Source organism: Perna viridis, chromosome 7 (genome assembly GCF_037379345.1).
Source record: "Perna viridis isolate PV_CMFRI_1.1 ecotype Kerala chromosome 7, ASM3737934v1, whole genome shotgun sequence".
NCBI lineage: Eukaryota > Metazoa > Mollusca > Bivalvia > Mytilida > Mytilidae > Perna > Perna viridis.
In genome coordinates this window covers 11,511,381-11,528,456 of record NC_142451.1, presented here as the reverse complement: position 1 = coordinate 11,528,456, position 17,076 = coordinate 11,511,381, and the positions used below count along the sequence as shown (strand labels likewise).

The 17,076-nt window shown below is 35.2% G+C and overlaps 2 protein-coding genes across 5 annotated transcripts; one reads left to right on the top strand and one right to left on the bottom strand.

Annotated features, from left to right (window-relative positions):
• Window positions 1-1,508: 1,508 nt before the first annotated feature.
• On the bottom strand, window positions 1,509-16,516 carry LOC148611329 (phospholipase A and acyltransferase 2-like). 4 transcript variants are annotated; one of them, XM_088591774.1, is made up of 5 exons: window positions 16,232-16,516; window positions 11,897-12,024; window positions 6,436-6,622; window positions 5,486-5,615; window positions 1,509-4,797 (listed from the first exon to the last, which is right to left on the bottom strand). In XM_088591774.1, the coding sequence occupies exons 2-5, from the start codon at window positions 12,006-12,008 to the stop codon at window positions 4,684-4,686; spliced, it is 543 nt and encodes a 180-aa protein (XP_088447900.1). In that variant the 5' UTR covers window positions 12,009-12,024; window positions 16,232-16,516; the 3' UTR covers window positions 1,509-4,683. The 4 variants fall into 4 exon arrangements, with proteins under 4 accessions (XP_088447900.1, XP_088447899.1, XP_088447902.1 ...); XM_088591773.1 differs by lacking the exon at window positions 16,232-16,516 and adding an exon at window positions 15,680-15,776; XM_088591776.1 differs by lacking the exon at window positions 16,232-16,516 and adding an exon at window positions 12,332-12,351.
• LOC148611330 (uncharacterized) lies at window positions 13,619-13,996 on the top strand. The gene has a single exon (XM_088595240.1). The coding sequence runs from the start codon at window positions 13,619-13,621 to the stop codon at window positions 13,994-13,996; it is 378 nt and encodes a 125-aa protein (XP_088451366.1).
• Window positions 16,517-17,076: the final 560 nt, after the last annotated feature.

The following is a 17,076-nucleotide window of genomic DNA, read 5'->3' as shown; positions in this document are numbered from 1 at the left end:
TCAGTAATTTGTACATACAAATAAACAAACAATATAAAAAAAAACACAGTGTGGGTTAAAACTACAGTATGGGTTAAATTGCAGTGTTGGTTAAAACTACAGTGTGGGTTAAAACTAGTGTAGGTTAAACTACAGTGTGCATTAAAACTACAGTGTTGGTTAAAACTACAGTGTGGGTTAAATTGCAGTGTTGGTTAAAACTACAGTGTGGGTTAAACTACAGTGTGGATTAAAACTACAGTGTGGGTTGAACTACAGTGTGAGTTAAAACTACAGTGTGGGTTAAATTACAGTATTGGTTAAAACTACAGTATGGGTTAAACTACAGTGTTGGTTACAACTACAGTGTGGGTTAAAACTACAGTGTGGGTTAAACTACAGTGTGGATTAAAACTACAGTGTGGGTTGAACTACAGTGTGGGTTAAAACTATGGGGGGTAAATTACAGTGTTGGTTAAAACTACAGTGTTGGTTAAAACTACAGTGTAGGTTAAGTTACAGTGTTGGTTAAAACTACAGAGTGGGTTAAACTACAGTGTGGATTAAAAGTACAGTGTGTTAAAACTACTGTGGGTTAAACTACAGTGTGGATTAAAACTACAGTGTGGGTTAAAACTAGTGTGGGTTAAACTACAGTGTGGATTAAAACTACAATGTGGGTTAAAACTACAATGTTGTTTAAACTACAGTATGGGTTAAAGCTTGTGTGCGTTAAAATTACTGTGTGGGTTAAATTACAGTGTGGTTTAAACTACAGTGTGGATTAAAACTACAGTGTGGGTTAAAACTACAGTATGGGTCAAAACTAATGTGGGTTAAACTACAGTGTGGGTTAAAACTACAGTGTATTTCACTCAAAGGATTTTAACAAAGATGCACATACACTTTCAAGGATGTCAGAAAAAATTGACGTACCATCAAAGCGTCAAAGCACAAATATATAACTTTTTCTAACCCTAATATTCCGATCGTTACATTACGTTGCCTACGATCACCCCATTAAAAGAGTACAACAGAAATAAATACGGAGAGGGACTGGGTTATTCAGGTTAGACTTTTACATAAAAACCTCACCCACTTCTGGAAAAAAAACAACATCAGTGTGACGGATAAATCAGTCCAGTCTCCCTTCAACCTTACCCCATAAAAAAACATGAACCCTACGATACTTCGTTGCGGGGATATTGTTGGGACATTAAGGTGTGAATACTTATATTGATTGGTTCAACTTTACGACGACATAAATATCATGCGAACTGGCAGTTCAGATGCGATATTCCAGTCCGATTTCGTGTTTTTCCAACACAACTTTTTTTGTGAATGGGCCGCTGAATTCCGAAAGACTGGCACTAATCCTAACAGAAAGACGATGGAGTTCATTTAATGAAAAAAAAACGTGATATAATAGGTATAGAAAAGATTCTAACTTTTTCTTCAAAATACATTTTAGGTGTATAGTAAGAACGAAAATTTATTGGTCTTCAGAATAATTTATTGAACAAAGAACAGAACAGCAATTTTTATTTGTATTTGAAATTACAAGTTAGTGAAATTAAGAGATTCTATCACAATAAAAAAAATGCACATATCAAGTGATAAAGAATAAACGAACAAGGATTTCATTTCATCATAAATGACAGAAACAGATTACAGATAGCTTTATCTGAAATTAAATATTACGTTATTCTTTAATACCATAGTATTTGCCACAAAAAGCTACCACACATCAGCAAGCAATAAAATTCCATGTTCCACTAGTGCAAATATAACAAAAAGAATTCAAAACAAAAGTAAGCCTTGAATTACAATTAAGCATTATCGCATGATATGCGTATGACACTACAGGGGTCGCGCTGAGCTTCGCCAACGTCGCACTTTATTTATTTATTTTTTATTTTATCTGGCGACAAAAACAGCCAGTTGGCGATTTTCTTGGCGCCTAGGTTTTATATATTAAAATTGACAGGAACTCTATTAGCAATGGATATTCTCTCTAATTAAACAATTGTCTTGACACCTGGTCAGAGTTAATTGACCATGACTAATTTACGACTGAAGGCAATTAAAGGTAGTTAGACAAGGTGACCGTGACTAACAATATCCTCATGGGAGGTGAAAATCAAATGTAAATATATTATTGAGCCAATCAAAACTCTTATCATCTGGTCAAAGGTAAACACAATAAAGGCCATGTGCACGTGGCTACATACAAGCTTCACACCCCTGTTTAACCATATAATACATTCAGAAACAGACTTACCTAATAATAGAATAAAATAAATCCACTTAAAAATGATTATCCCATAAGGAAGTGTCTAAACACTTCGAAATTAAAGAATTGAAAAAAGAAAATGGATGACATTTGTTTACACTTTTGCCAGGTGACTTTTTTTGGCCGGAAAATCGGTAAACAAATAGAATGGGGATTCCCAAAATCTAACTAAAGAAATGCTATTCAGATATCCAGATAATTAAACAGGGGTACAATTAATGGTCCATGTTACAAAATGTAGCCTGCTAGAATTTTATCACTTGAAAAAAAAAGAATCAAGTTTGTTAAAAATGTAAGAAAAAGTCAAATTATACTGTAAGATAAATTAGACCATTAAGGCCAAAAGTGACAAAAATATTTTAAAATCAATCAGGGACTATGTCAGAATAGTAATATAAGGTCCTTGATAGAAGTAAAATCCCTGTTTCTGGAGAACTACTTTATTATTTTATGCATATGAAAGTGACAGACTAGAGCTAAAAACCTGCTTTGTACATGCATCAAGAGTGAATCTTGGGTACATGTATGTCATGAATGGATAGGATTTTTTGATAATATATCAGTGGACTTAATACTGTCATATTTGTTTTTAAAAGTATATTTTTTGGCACCCTAGGCTCTAATTTCTGAAAATTGGCGACAAAAAATGACAGCTGGCGATTTTTCTGGCGACAGAATTTTGGAAGCCAGAGCAGCCCCTAGACACTACCAAGTAAACTGTTTCTGGTAATATTTCTTATTATTCAACTAATTGAAATGATGGTAGTAGGGGAAGTTAGATCACGTTTAAAAGTTAAAAGTTGGATTACTTATCTTGCTTGCTGACTATAAACATATGTATATCCATAGCTTTCGCTGGCCTGGTCATTCCTCCTCGTAGGATTAAGCTAGGGCTGTAACTTAGTACACGATGTATGGTAGTACGGGACAGTTCATTGAGATGTTATTATGTAGAATAGAGGATCAAATTAATGATGCATGTCACAAGCGAAAGCTATATTTTTATATAGCCTAGCTGGTCGAGTGGTCTAGGGCGCTGGACTTTGTGCAGGCGGTGTTGCCATAGGTGTCACAGCGGTACGAGTTCGAGTCCCGCGGAGGGAACGGCCAAAAATTTGCATCGCAAATTTAACAGTTCTAACATCTTTGGGAATTTTTCAGACCTTTCTATACGTTTACATATCTTCCCTGTATCAATTTGATCCGATGGAGCTGTGTAGCGAATAGAGTCGTCACATTCTGAGACGTTGTATATATATATATATGTTATGAATAAAGCATTCACAACATAAGTCAGGTTTATGGTTTGGCATTGCAGGTGAGTGCCCTTCCTCAAACTAACAAACATGGGATTTCAATAATAGAAAAAAATGGGACAAAAAATACACTGCTGAAATTTACTTACTAAATCAAATATAAAAATTCATCATTTCATTAAGTAAAACAAACAAAAAGTGAAACGCATTTAATTGTTTTGCCCCTCCAACATTAAATACTGGATTTACACCTGGTCACTATACCATCTCTAGAAACCACCAACGTTATAAATCGGACTCTTGTAAAGTTACTAGGTTTACATGTAAAATTAGCTTAGTTTTACTGTCATTTATGTATAAAATAAATAAGGAAAAACATCAAGAAAATTATTTAGTTTGTGAAATCAACCATGAGAGTATAGGTTTGACAAGTGATAAATTTAGTACAAGTTATATAGATACTTAAACCAATGTTTCAATAGGGACCGTATGAATCTGAAGTAACAGGCCTGCAAAATATTTCACCAAGATATTTCAAAATTATGCAATCCAGAAAACTGATTTTCAGAAGATTGTCATTTAAACAGAATATCTGACTGAAAGTTATTCTTACTGTTCTTTTATTTTTTATCTTATTTTTTTTTAATTATATACCATATTTCCCCATAAGTATGGTCAGAATAATATGTACATACTGAGTAAATGAAGAAACAAATATCAAGCCTCAGTATCAAAGGTTTGATACACCAAAATATGATAAAATACAAATAATGAGTTACTTGTTGACTTCGGTTGTATAATAAGTTAATTACTGACACTGGTTGTAAAGATCTTGCTGTAATATAAATTAGCTATACTGAATACTCTTCAGTTAAATTCTGGCCCATAATCAAATATCTCTGGGGTAAGGAATACAGAGGAGGTTTCATGACAAAATTTCCTAAATTTAAAATTAAAATTTTCTAATTTAAATCTGCTTTTCATTGTTTTCTATGCTTCTAGTGGTTTTTCGTAGTACCCCTTAAACCATCTGGCTGAGGGCCTGAAACTTTAGGTATAACAAGCTGGAACTGAATTAAATGAATGAAACAAGTCGACTAAAAAATAACAAAAGCAATCAACACAATGTGAAATGAGTAGTATGTTTGATTGTTCTTATGATTTTTTCTTTTGCTCTTCATTTGAACTTGAACCAGATGCAGCCCATGCTAATCCTCCGACTACAACTGCAGCACCTAATGCCACCGTCCCGGTGAGTAATGTCACTGTCTAAGAGAAAGACGTACAAAATTATTGTGTTAAACAATATGAAGTACTTATAATCTTATGATAAGATTTTTTAATTTAATTACCACCAGTAATTCAACAATTCAACCCTTTTCTGTAAATTGAGTGATATAGAGTGGAGCATTGGGTTTATATAGAACCCCAAAATATGTTAATTTGGCGATCCATGAATTTACGGTGTGGTTAATGACTGATGTGCCCATTATGCTTAGTTAATAAGTACATAAGGCAATCATTTCATAATTTTGTATGAAAAATAAGTGGCATAAAAAGGGTACCAAACATTGTGAGATTTTTACCATATGAATATCTGTTTGAAAAATCCTTGGTGTACTTGTAAAAATAACTGGTCACTATAAAAAAAATGGATATATATTTTTTAAGCTTTATCAACTATATCAGGGGATCTTAAATTAAAATTAATTGACTTTACACTACAATGAGTATGATAATTGTTAGATTCACAAAGTGTTTATATATTTTTGTTTAATAGTATACATCTCTTTCCATTGGATGTACTATGTGTATAATAATCAGCAGATCAGTAAAAAAATGGTACATTAAATACCGGGATTCAATGGAAGTCATTTCATTCATAACAAAATTGTGTTCTTTTTTAAATGGTTGGTTACCAAGTTAATAAACAGAAACTATTATATACACAACCAACCTGTTGCGACCAGTTTTCTCCATTTCGACACCAAGCGGCAAAATGTTCACAGTTGTTCCATAGCAAATTGTACGGAATATTACCTAGTTTGGATAAGGCACGTTTTACGATTTCATCTGATCTGAAAGGTCTAAAATATATTTTTAAATGAAAGTTTGTGCCTTAATTGCTCTATGCTTTTGGTTGATTTTTCTTTCAAACGAGTAGCATTTAAATGCATATAGTTCCATAATGTTGGTATTTTCACAAAAATAAAAATGTTTCGGAGATAACTGTATTGTATTTGAAGATTCGGAGTTATTCAGTTATTGGTGACGCGTAAACGGAGTCAGTAAACAATTTTTGCCACCATCAAATAAAGATTGACGACAACAATTTGACAATACAGTTGTCAGTTAACAGAATACAATTATCTCCACTATAAGTATGTCTGTATAACTGTCAAGTATATTTGTAAAATTTGTCAAATTATAATTTTACGGTCTATGAAGAAATAACCTCAATTACGTGGTGAACACTAAATAACCTGCGTAGCAGGTTATTTTAGAATGTGCACCACGGGCATTTAGATTATTTCAAATAGACCGATAAATATAACAGTCATTCCTTATAATTTAATTTAGGTATCTAAATTCAACGAGTAAATCATTAAAACATTTTGATGATGCCACAGTCGTGACAAAATTTGGTCTGTGTGATGATAGACGAATTTTTTTTTATCCAACCAGAAACCATATTCTGAAATTTGATTAGTTAAAAATAACTGTGTGCATCTATAAAAAATGGTAAAATTTACGATGTTACCCAATGAAATTTTTTGTTACATGCACAATAATATGTTGTCAAATAAAATTCCTCGTTACAACCAATGTTCCATTTGAATAGCAGTTCTATTTTCCCAAAATTTTTAGTCATTCACTAGTTAAAAGGTCAAAGGTAAACTGCCTTACTTGCACTTGCTGTCCTTGTCATTATTTTTCTTGGCTTTACTAGTCCCCGTGACATCCCAGAAATTATCCACTTTTACATTAGCTTTATTGAATGTTGTTCCACAGATTGTAAACATATGTCCAGAATTAATGTTTGCGTTGATGCCGTCGTTTTCATCTCCGGTCAAATGAACAATCTCTCCATTGCCTGTTCCAAATAGAAACATACCTACATATGCAAAGTTACACAGCTAAATTTCTTTTAAGTATGCTGGTTAATTCGGAGAAAGGTATAATAACATACAAAAAAAGACTGATTACATGTTTTGATCTGTGTCAGCATCATATTTTTTGTCTGCACACTTTATCTATTTATATACTTGTAAATCCTAAGCATTATAAATGAAGTGCTTCTTGGAGCGCAGCTAGATACATCCATAGAGGTCAAATATGGACACAAAATTTAAGCTTAATAAAGCTTTGAATTTATTTGTGATTAAAAATTTGACGCAAAAATACAATATAAACAAAAAAGCTTACATTGATAAAAACAAAAAACAAAAAAAAACAAAAAACAAATAGGCAATTCAACAACGTTTCATGAATGTTGCTTGAATTCTTATTGAAGTTATTGTGCAATTATAGAAAAGCCCACCTTTTTATGAATAAAGACCAAAAACTCTAAAACGGCATATCAGAAATTCATTACAATTGGAGATGGGGCTTACATCAATAGTAACAAACTATTTTTCAAAGTTTCATGAAAATGGCAAAAATAAAACTGTGAAATCCCCCTATTGCCATCACTTGGCGTCCGTCGTTGTCGTTAACAATTATACAAAACTCTTTTCCTCTGAAACTACTCGACTAATTAGAACCAAACTGAATGTCTCTTGGGGTATCCTGCATAGAAATGATCTAGGGATTTTTGATTTGTCGAAGAACAGTGCTGCCGTTACTAAAAATAGAACATAGGGGTCAAACAGTAGTTTCTCACATATATATTCGAAACCGTTAGGTTTAGCTAAATTCTGACATAAGGTAAAATATAGTTAAGCATGATGAGATCTATCTCTGGTCAAATTATTTTGGTTTTAATCCGTTAAGCCATGTTGGAGTTATTGCCCTTTTTCAATGATTTTTGCTACTTTCAATGTTATTTCTTTCAAAAATCTTCTCCTATGACATTATTTGATCAATTGAATCTAAACTTGGCACAAATGTTCCTTGGTGTATCCTGCATAGAACTGATGAGGGGATTTTTGATCCGTCAAAAACATGGCAGCCATTAATTAAAATAAAACATAGGGACCAGACAGTAGTTTTTCGCATGTATCTTCAAAACCGTTAAGTTTAGCCAAATTCTTTCAATAGCTGAAATGATCCATATTATTAGGACTACTAAAGTCTTCAGGGATAGAGTTGTCAGATGACTCCTTGTAAGACTTATTGCCCTTGAAAGGGGAAAAATGACTTTTTTCCACAGTTTTCAGTCAATATTTTGAAAACTATGATAGATTAAAAGAAACTTTCAATTGTTGAAAAGATATTATGATAAGTCCTTCTTGAGCCCAAATTTTTGGACAATTTCTTGTTAAATTTATTGCTTTTGAAAGGCAAACTTCAACCAGGTGAACCCCGTGCAGGTCCGGGTGTTAAAAGAATAGGCCTGCAGCAGCGCTAGGCTTATCGTAAAAAGCGACTAAACAGTGCTCAGAACCTTAGCCGGGGGCTAGGGCGCTCTGCCCACAGAGCAACTGGGTTGTGTGCCCCAGGTGTTGGAATGGGGTACTCCTGGTGTGTTACATGCTGGGGTTGTCAGGCTATAATACGGAAAACCTGACCGCAAACCATAGTGGTATTCTCCAGGAGTAGGAACCATAGGGCTCCGCCACAGGAGGTTAAATTGCCCGACCCTACCCACCTCTTCCTCTCCTCGACCCCATTATCCTTGTGTCCCATCCCTTTTTCATTTTATCATCATTTCATGTTCATTTTGTCATCCATTTCATGTTCATCGTCTGAATATAGCTGAAATATTGCTGCTCGGACGTTAAACCACAACAATCAATCTACCAGGTGAGCGATTAAGCTCCTGGGAGCCTCTTGTTTAAAAGCGAAATCCCATAATCTAAATCATAAAATCGGAAAAAGGGAGCTTACATCAATATAAACAAGATTGCTATGCGTCGCCATATGCCCCCCCCTCCTCAGTAGAAATTTAGATTTAAAATATTGAATCATAAAACCAAGGAGTGCTGTCTTCAGGTTTCCTACTTTTCCAAAGAATGTCATACCTTTTTTCTATTGTCCGAAACAAAATGTCGGTGTAATATAATCAACTGTATATAAGATCAGTTATAACTCCTCAGGGGAACTGTCAGAAGAGCCGGCTCTAGGACAGTTCTAACCTCTCAGGGGAACTGTCAGAAGAGCCGGCTCTAGGACAGTTCTAACCTCTCAGGGGAACTGTCAGAAGAGCCGGCTCTAGGACAGTTCTAACTTCTCAGGGGAACAGTCAGAAGAGCCGGCTCTAGGACAGTTCTAACCTCTCAGAGGGACTGTCCGAAGAGCCGGCTCTAGGACAGTTCTAACTTCTCAGGAGAACTGTCAGAAGTACCGGCTCTAGGACAGTTCTAACCTCTCAGGGAACTGTCGGGTGAGCCGGCTCTAGGACCATTCAGTCCAAAAGTGTCATAGAACAGTTCTAGGTCCAGTTCTTCTAACAGTTCTGCTACTAGATCCAGCTCTTCTGACAGTTCTTCTACTAGAGCCAGCCCTCTTGACAGTTCTGCTACTAAAATCAGATCTTCTAACAGTTCTAGCAGTGCCGGCTTTACTGCCAGAACTGTCAGAGGTTGCTCTAGAACTGTTCTAAATCTGTCATAGAACTGTTCTTCTGACAGTTATAGGACAGTTATATGAGAGGTTAGTACTGATCTTATCTGTACATGATAAATCTAACAAATAATGCTACAAAATTTGAACGAAATCCGTCCAGTGGCTACATAGTAGTGTTCGTAAAGACCAATTATTCCAATTAAATTGTTCAAATAAAATGGCGGTGCGTATGACCAACTACATAATGTATATAACAATGCTACATAATTTAAAGGAAATCCGTCCAGCAGTTTCAGAAGAATGTTTATAACACAATGTTCCTATTGTGTCAATGTTCAAAAGACGATCCAAGTCCAATATCTCCCATAAAATTGATCAAACCATAATGGCGGTGCAGTATGATCATATTGTATCTAAAAACCCTACATAATTTGAACGAAATTCGTCAAGCCTTACAGAGAAGTTGCGTGCACCAAATTTTCCTATTGTATTGTTCGAAACAAAATAGCAGTGATAAGATCAACTAAATAATGCATCTAACAATCCTAAAAAAAAGTTGGAACGATTTCCGTCAAGTGGTTACAGAGGAGTTGTATTCACAAACTTAATGTACAAACTAGAAGCCCTGTTTATCACAGAAGCCCCCGCGTCATTTGTTAGTAGTATTTTTTTTTTTGGAAATCAAATGTGTATGTAAGACACTAAGATTTGCCAAATTAGGAACATGTTTATTTTTGTATGAAGACATGGTTTGCAGATTCAGAAATCCTTCCAAGACTTGTGATACTCATGGTTTGGGAATCAATTTGAGGATCAGAAATTCCTAGATATATGCATATTTACATATTGTATCCTGGCCACATAGTGTCATGAAATTCTGTTTGGTTGTGTCAGACTAGTTGCGATGGGAAAAATATGACCGATGGACGGACTGATGGACATATAAAAAATGTTAATACCCCCAATAACAAATCCCTAACTTTGTTGCTTAGGATATATTTCTGAAAAAAATTACGAAGTCTAGCTATCAGTCAGTTCCGTAATATTTCATGAAAATCAAGATCCTTTCACTTTGCACAGTATCATTATGTGTAGAAACATCCTGCAAAAATATTTTAGATATAGCTCAAAAACTACAGAAGGAGATAGCCATACAAGCCATATAGCCTTATTTCTAAATAAAATGACTATAGTGTAGCTATCACCAATTTCCGTAACATTTCACGAATATCAAAATCATTTGGCCCTGCACACCTTCATCATGTGCAGAAATATCCTGTAAAACATTTTAGATGTAGTTCAAAAACTGTACGATGAGACAGCCGGACAAGCCATGATCCATATATTTCTGAGTAAAATGACTCAGTGTAACTATCAACAATTTCCGTAATATTTCACGAAAATCAAAATCATTTGACCTTGCAAAGATTTTTGAGTTATACTCCAAAAACATATAACCACCCCATTTCGTACCAATAAAGTCCAATAACTCAAAATTGAAAAAGCAGAAATTTATCAAAATCGGAAGGGAGTACCCATAGAAAGAAACAATTCAGCAAAGTTTTACAAAACATTGGTGGCTGCATTTTTACTTATTGTGCAAAGTATGAATGACGAATGGACAGACGGGAAGACATCGATATAAAATTACACATCCCACCTATACAGACAGGAGTGTAAAAATAGGACATCTAATGGAACATAGATCTCATAATCTCAAAAGAACTTATTTTCACCTTTTTCAGCATTCCATGAAACATAAATTAATTTCACCTTTCATATTCCTGGAAAGATAATTCTAATTGGAAAGGGGGGGCTTGTAAAAAAAAACAACTTAAGATGACGCTAACTTTTGTGTAAGTAATCCGATCAAATTGAAATTTGACCTCGATCTATGTTTCATAAAGTTTGAATAAAAAGGTTCGCGGAGCCCCTTTGGTGCCTTATATAACTAAAAAAAACCAAAATAGTCTGTAATCTGAGTAAAGAAAGCAGGCAGGAATTTTGGTAAGGAATCAAATATTTTCATTTTTGGCGTAGCTACTTATAACCGTAAGCGACATCTGAAATCTGATTGAAAAACGCAGGCAAGAATTTTCAAAAGGATTACAGTAAAAATTTAAAATCGGACCTTAAATGAAAAAGTCAATTGTTTTGGGTTGGGCCCTTTGAACCCTTATAACTCAAAAACTGTAAGAGAAGATAACTGATTGATTAGGAATCCGGTAATAAAATAAAAAAAATCGGACTAAAATAAGTTGAGTTATATTAGAATCATAAAAGTCTGTACAACAATAATCTTTTAAAAATAACTATAAATATTTCTAATAATAACCCCCATTTCCCTCTTTTAGCACCTTATTTCTAAAAAGGATTGAACAAAAATCCCCAAAAACTATAGGGTCGTATAATAATATCCTTCCATTTCTGATTAAGTTATCATTTTGAAACCCTAGGTGACAGACAGACGGACAATCAACGACAATATTTTCTGAGGTTCTCACATAAAACCTTGCCATGGACTTAGTGTAGCACACAAAAATAGAAGAAAACAAGTTTTTGAAAAAATTCTGAATCCATCACTAGCATGACGGATCTGATCATACATAACATTTCATTTAGGCAAACTATTGCTACTGACCTTTATAAACACCCCAGTGAGAGTATAATCCCCTCGGAAATTCCACCAAGTCCCCTTCCTCAAGACCAGCCAAAACGGTTGAGTTATGACGCTTCAATTCTAGCTGGGCCATTTATGATAAAAAAAAACTGAAAATAAATACAAAAAGATCAATATAAAAATTTGCATTTACAAGTTATAATATTTTCGTATAAATATATGTTTCAATTTAAAAGTCATACTGATTTGGACTTGTGAAAACTGGTAGAAACCTTTTCAAATCAAGTCGAAAACAGAGTATAAAAGAAAAAAGCATATTTCCTGTTATTAACTTTCTTACATATTACCACCCGATAAAATACTTCTTTTACGGAAAATGAAAACGTCTTCCAGTACTTTCGGTTTGATGAAGTTTGACAGTTGTTTGTTGTTATAGCTTTATTAAGTAACGCTTACATGCTTGAAAAATGTCGTAACGCCTCGACCCATCAGACATTCGGAACTTTGATTTAGATTGCTGTATTGTATTGAAATAAGCCAATAGTGTGAGGGATGGGCGGAGTATTTCTTGCATGCTATACGTTCATTTATTTCTAAGTCTGTATTATGTATCTTAAGTTTTTTATTAGATTTGATAGCCAAAACAATGCGTTTAGTTCTCCGGCCATAAAATAACACCAAAATGATATTACATTGGCGACAAGGATGGTGATTTTCTCTATAAAAAACAAAAAGAGGATGAGGATTACATTCCTATAGAACATTTAGGGAAGATTAAATTCTGATATATACGTGATAGGATTAAATTCAGATTTCACTTTAAAACAATCTCTGGACATTTGGACTTGCATGCACCAGAACCGTTTAAAGTTATTGGTGAAACAAATCTTGCGAAATCCTGGAAACAATATTTAAAATAACGGTTTGAGTGTCTAAAGATGAACAAAAAAGAGCTATGCTTCTACATATAGCTGGACATAAAGTACAAGACATTTTCGAAAAATTTATCGATTCGGGAACTAGGTATGATCAAGCTGTTACGGCACTGAACAATTATTTTGAACCAAAGAAACATATACAGTTTGAGAGACATGTGTTCAGGAAAGCTAAGCAACACGACAGAGAAACAATAGATGATTTTATTGTGAGAATTTCAAAATTATTATTCGAGACCAAATTGTTGATGGGTGTAAATCAACCGAATTAGGAAGGAAGCTATTAGCAGCACAAGATCTAACGTAAGAAAAAGTTCAGAGACTTGGTGGAACATTTGAATTAGCTGTTACACACTCCGAGAAGATAGGAAATAGCAACAAACCCAAGCCGTGTATAGAAGATCCAGAAATAAACAAAACCATACGAACGCCGAAGAAATTGAAAACTCGAGGTGCTCCGAAATTGTATCCGAAAAGACAACAGGAAAAGATTGTCACACGCAAATGCTCAAGAAAAAACGTGCCTTTTTTACACAAAAATGTGGAAGACAAAAAATGTTGAGGATTGAGGATGAAGAATTGGAAATATCCACATTGTATGGAAAAAAACAATGCTGTCGTTCTGTTTTCTATCGAGGGTAAAGTTGTCGATTTTCTTATTAATTCAGGGGCTTCTATCAATGTAATAGACAGACAAACATTTGAGAACTTAAAGGTATCAAAATCTCGAGTTCAGATATGTGCAGTCAATGTATTTCCGTAAGGTAGCAAAACACCTTTGGAAATGTTTGGCAAGATTAAATTGAGCATGACTGTCAAAGATAACAAGGATGAAGTAGAATTTCACATAATTAACGGAGATGGAGGGCCGTTAATTGACTATAAAACTGCTACTGATTTAGGACTGGTACATATCGAAATGATAAATAGTGTCAACAACCTTTCAGACACGATAATCAGTTCATTGGAGGACAGATTCGTAGGTCTTGGTAAACTCAACGACTTCAAATTGAAATTGCACGTAGACAAATCAATAAAACCTGTTGCTCAACGAAAGATTCCGTCTAACTTGAGGGAAGAAGAAGAAATAAAAGTACAAGAACTGGAGGATTCCGATGTAATAGAAAAAGTCAGTGGTCCGACACCATGGGTTTCAGGCTTGCTAGTAGTGCCTGAAAAAAAATGAAGTCCATCTGTGCGTAGACATGCGACGAGCAAACGTAGCTGTTCAGAGGTAAAGTTTTCCATTCCAAATATAGAGGATGCTCTGCAACGAATGAATGGATCTGCAATATATTCTAGACTAGATCTAAATCAATCTTTTCATCAGACAGAATTAGAAGAAGAGTCGCGTTATATCACCGCATTCGTATTTCATAAAGGCCTGTACAGGTACAAGAGAATTAATTCCGCACCCGAGTTACACCAACGAGTTATTGAGCAGACAATACAAGACATACCACATTGTAAAAATATTACCGACGATATAATCATTTATGCGCAAAACCAAGAAGAGCATGATAAAATACTTCGTGCCTTGCTTACGCGATTCCGTGAAAAAAGAATCTAACATTGAACCGAGGCAAATGCGAGTTCAACAAAACACAATTGAAATTCATGGGCCTTTATTATCAAATGATGGTGTCCAACCTGATACAAACAAGATCGAAGCAGTGCGTAATTTCGAGATGCCAACGACACCAGCAAGTGTCACATCTTTCCTGGGATTAGTTATTTTAGTTAACATCCCGATTTTCGCAACAATTGCAGAACCGCTTCGCAAATTGACAAGAAAAGAAGTTGAATGGCACTGGACTGCCAAATAGAATTTGAAACACTAAAACAATTACACACCAGTGCCGACGTAATGGCATACTACAACCAAAACGCCGAAACAAGTATCATCGTGGATGTGTCTCCTTTTTTGGTATAGGAGCGATCTTAACAAAAAAGCAAACCAATGGTGACTATAGGCCAGTGGCCTACGCAAGTCGAACATTAAGCCCGATCGAAAGAAGGTATTCACAAACCGAGCGTGAGGCTCTAGGTGTTACTGGGGGATCCATCGTTTCTATGTGTATTGGTATGGAATGGATTTTGGTTTTCCATATTTACTAACCACAAACCTTTAGAACGAATTTTTACCGCAGCACAAGAAGCGCCATCACGCATTCAAAAATGGATTCTAAACCTACAAAATCACAAGTTTGCAGTGAAATACCGACCAGGATATTTAAATGCAGCTGATATATTGTCACGTTCGCCTATGAAAGGAAGTGTACGAGATGATAGTAATGAAACAGAACATTACGTTAATAATATTGCAGTCAGTGATGGTGAAATATAAAATGGGATGGGACACAAAGATAATAGGGTCGACAAATTTTGATTGCTACTAGAAAAAGGGAGGGATGGGCAAGGTCGGGCAATTTAGCCTCCTGTGGCGGAGCGCAAAGGTTCCTACTCCTATCGAATACCACAGCAGGATTCTTTAACGTGCGAGAACGCAGCATCTTTCCCAACACGGAGCACTACTATGGTTTGCGGTCAGGTTTTCCATATTAAAGCCTGACAACCCCAGCATGTGACACGCCAGGGGGTACCCCATTCCACCACCTGGGGTACACAACCCAGTTGCTCAGTGGGCATTGCGCCTAGCCCCCGGCTAGGTTTCTGAGCACTATTTAGTGGCCTTATACGACAAGCTTAGCGCTGCTGCAGGCCTATTCTTTTGGCACTCGGACTGCACGGGGCGCGATGATTTGAAAGAAATTGAAAATGTATCCGCACGAGACAAAAAAATGAATAAAATTAGAAATTTTATTGCGAAAAACAAGTGGTCTAAACAGAACAGATGAAGCCATTTTACCTTGTGCGCAAAGAACTAACAGTGCTAACTCCATAATCCTCAAATAAACATTACAGAGTTGTAAAGCAAAGTGGAACAAGTGTTCTTGTGAGGTCAGATAACGGTCTCGCATGTCAGACCGTATTACGTATTTAAAAACCCAGACAAAATCGCGACGACCATTCCGTTCATGACCGACCGCCAAGAGATAAAAAGAAACCTCGACAGTTTAATGACTTTGTGCCCGCTTAACAGACAGTGCACTGGGACTTAAACAGATGTTTAGTATTAGTCTTGTTGTGTGTAAAGCAAAGAGGGATAGATTTATAGACTCATTTTGATTAAATCTGATGATGTGTGTAGTTGCGTAGTATTGTTTGTTTGGTTTTTTTTTTTTTTTGCCGTTTAGCCGCCTCCTTGTGCGTATTTTTTCTTAAACTGAGACCAAATGGGTAATTGTGTTGAACAATATAGGGCGGCTATTGGCTTATTCAATCTTCGTGATTATTCATTTAAGACAGTTTGTTATACCTCTAAAAGTAATGATAATTCTATGACAGAAATATTACTTACAAATTTTAGGTGTTCATTTCTCTTCGTCTCTCTTTGCATTCTCCAAAGCTTAAGTCCCAACATCAATATTATTTTCCTGTTGTTTGTTTTAGAACCCGTCCTTATCATTGGCAATATTGAAACAAACCCGGGTCCAAATTCGGAAAGTGGATCTACCTCTATTGTTAACTAATCCATATTCTCCATATGCAATATCAATATCCGTAGTCTGAGAAATAAGGTCAACTTTCTAGAAAATTTCACAGATGAATTTGATATAGTAACCGTTACTGAAACTCACTTAGATCCAGGTGTCAATAATGATGACTTGCAGCTCCATTCTTTTTATAATAATATTATCTGTAAGGATCGTAACAATACCGGTGGCGGTATACTGATCTTTGTAAAGGATGGTATATCAATGATACGAAAGGTGAACTCGAAAACCAAATTGACGAAATATTATGGGTAGAGATAAAAGGTAAAGGTCAATGTTTTCTACTTTGTTGTATTTATCGACCAGAATGGACGGACGCTGACTTTTGGACAAGGCTAAACAACTCAATAGAGCACAGTTACCAATTTAACGAAAATATTGTGATAACTGGTGTTCTGAACTCGAATTTATTTTAGGCTCCGCAATAATAGATTATATGACACAATGAATCTCTTCAATTTAAAAAATGTAATTGATAAACCGACAAGGGTGACTGATCACAGTAGCACACTGCTAGACCCAATATTAATAAGTGATACAATTCAATATTCATTAACAGGTGTACTTAAAGTACCATCAGAAATAAGTGATCATGATGCCCCAATAATATTTCTAAAATGTCCAAGATATGTACAAAAATCATTCAAAA

Coding starts and splice junctions, on each gene's coding strand:
- LOC148611329 (XM_088591774.1), bottom strand. CDS start 12,008: ATGGCCCAGCTAGAATTGAAGCGTCATAACTCAACCGTTTTGGCTGGT. Junction 5,616..6,435: donor GACAAGGACAGCAAGTGCAA/GTAAGGCAGTTT, acceptor AATATATTTTAG/ACCTTTCAGATCAGATGAAA. Junction 4,798..5,485: donor GAGAAAACTGGTCGCAACAG/GTTGGTTGTGTA, acceptor TCTTTCTCTTAG/ACAGTGACATTACTCACCGG.
- LOC148611330 (XM_088595240.1), top strand. CDS start 13,619: ATGACTGTCAAAGATAACAAGGATGAAGTAGAATTTCACATAATTAAC.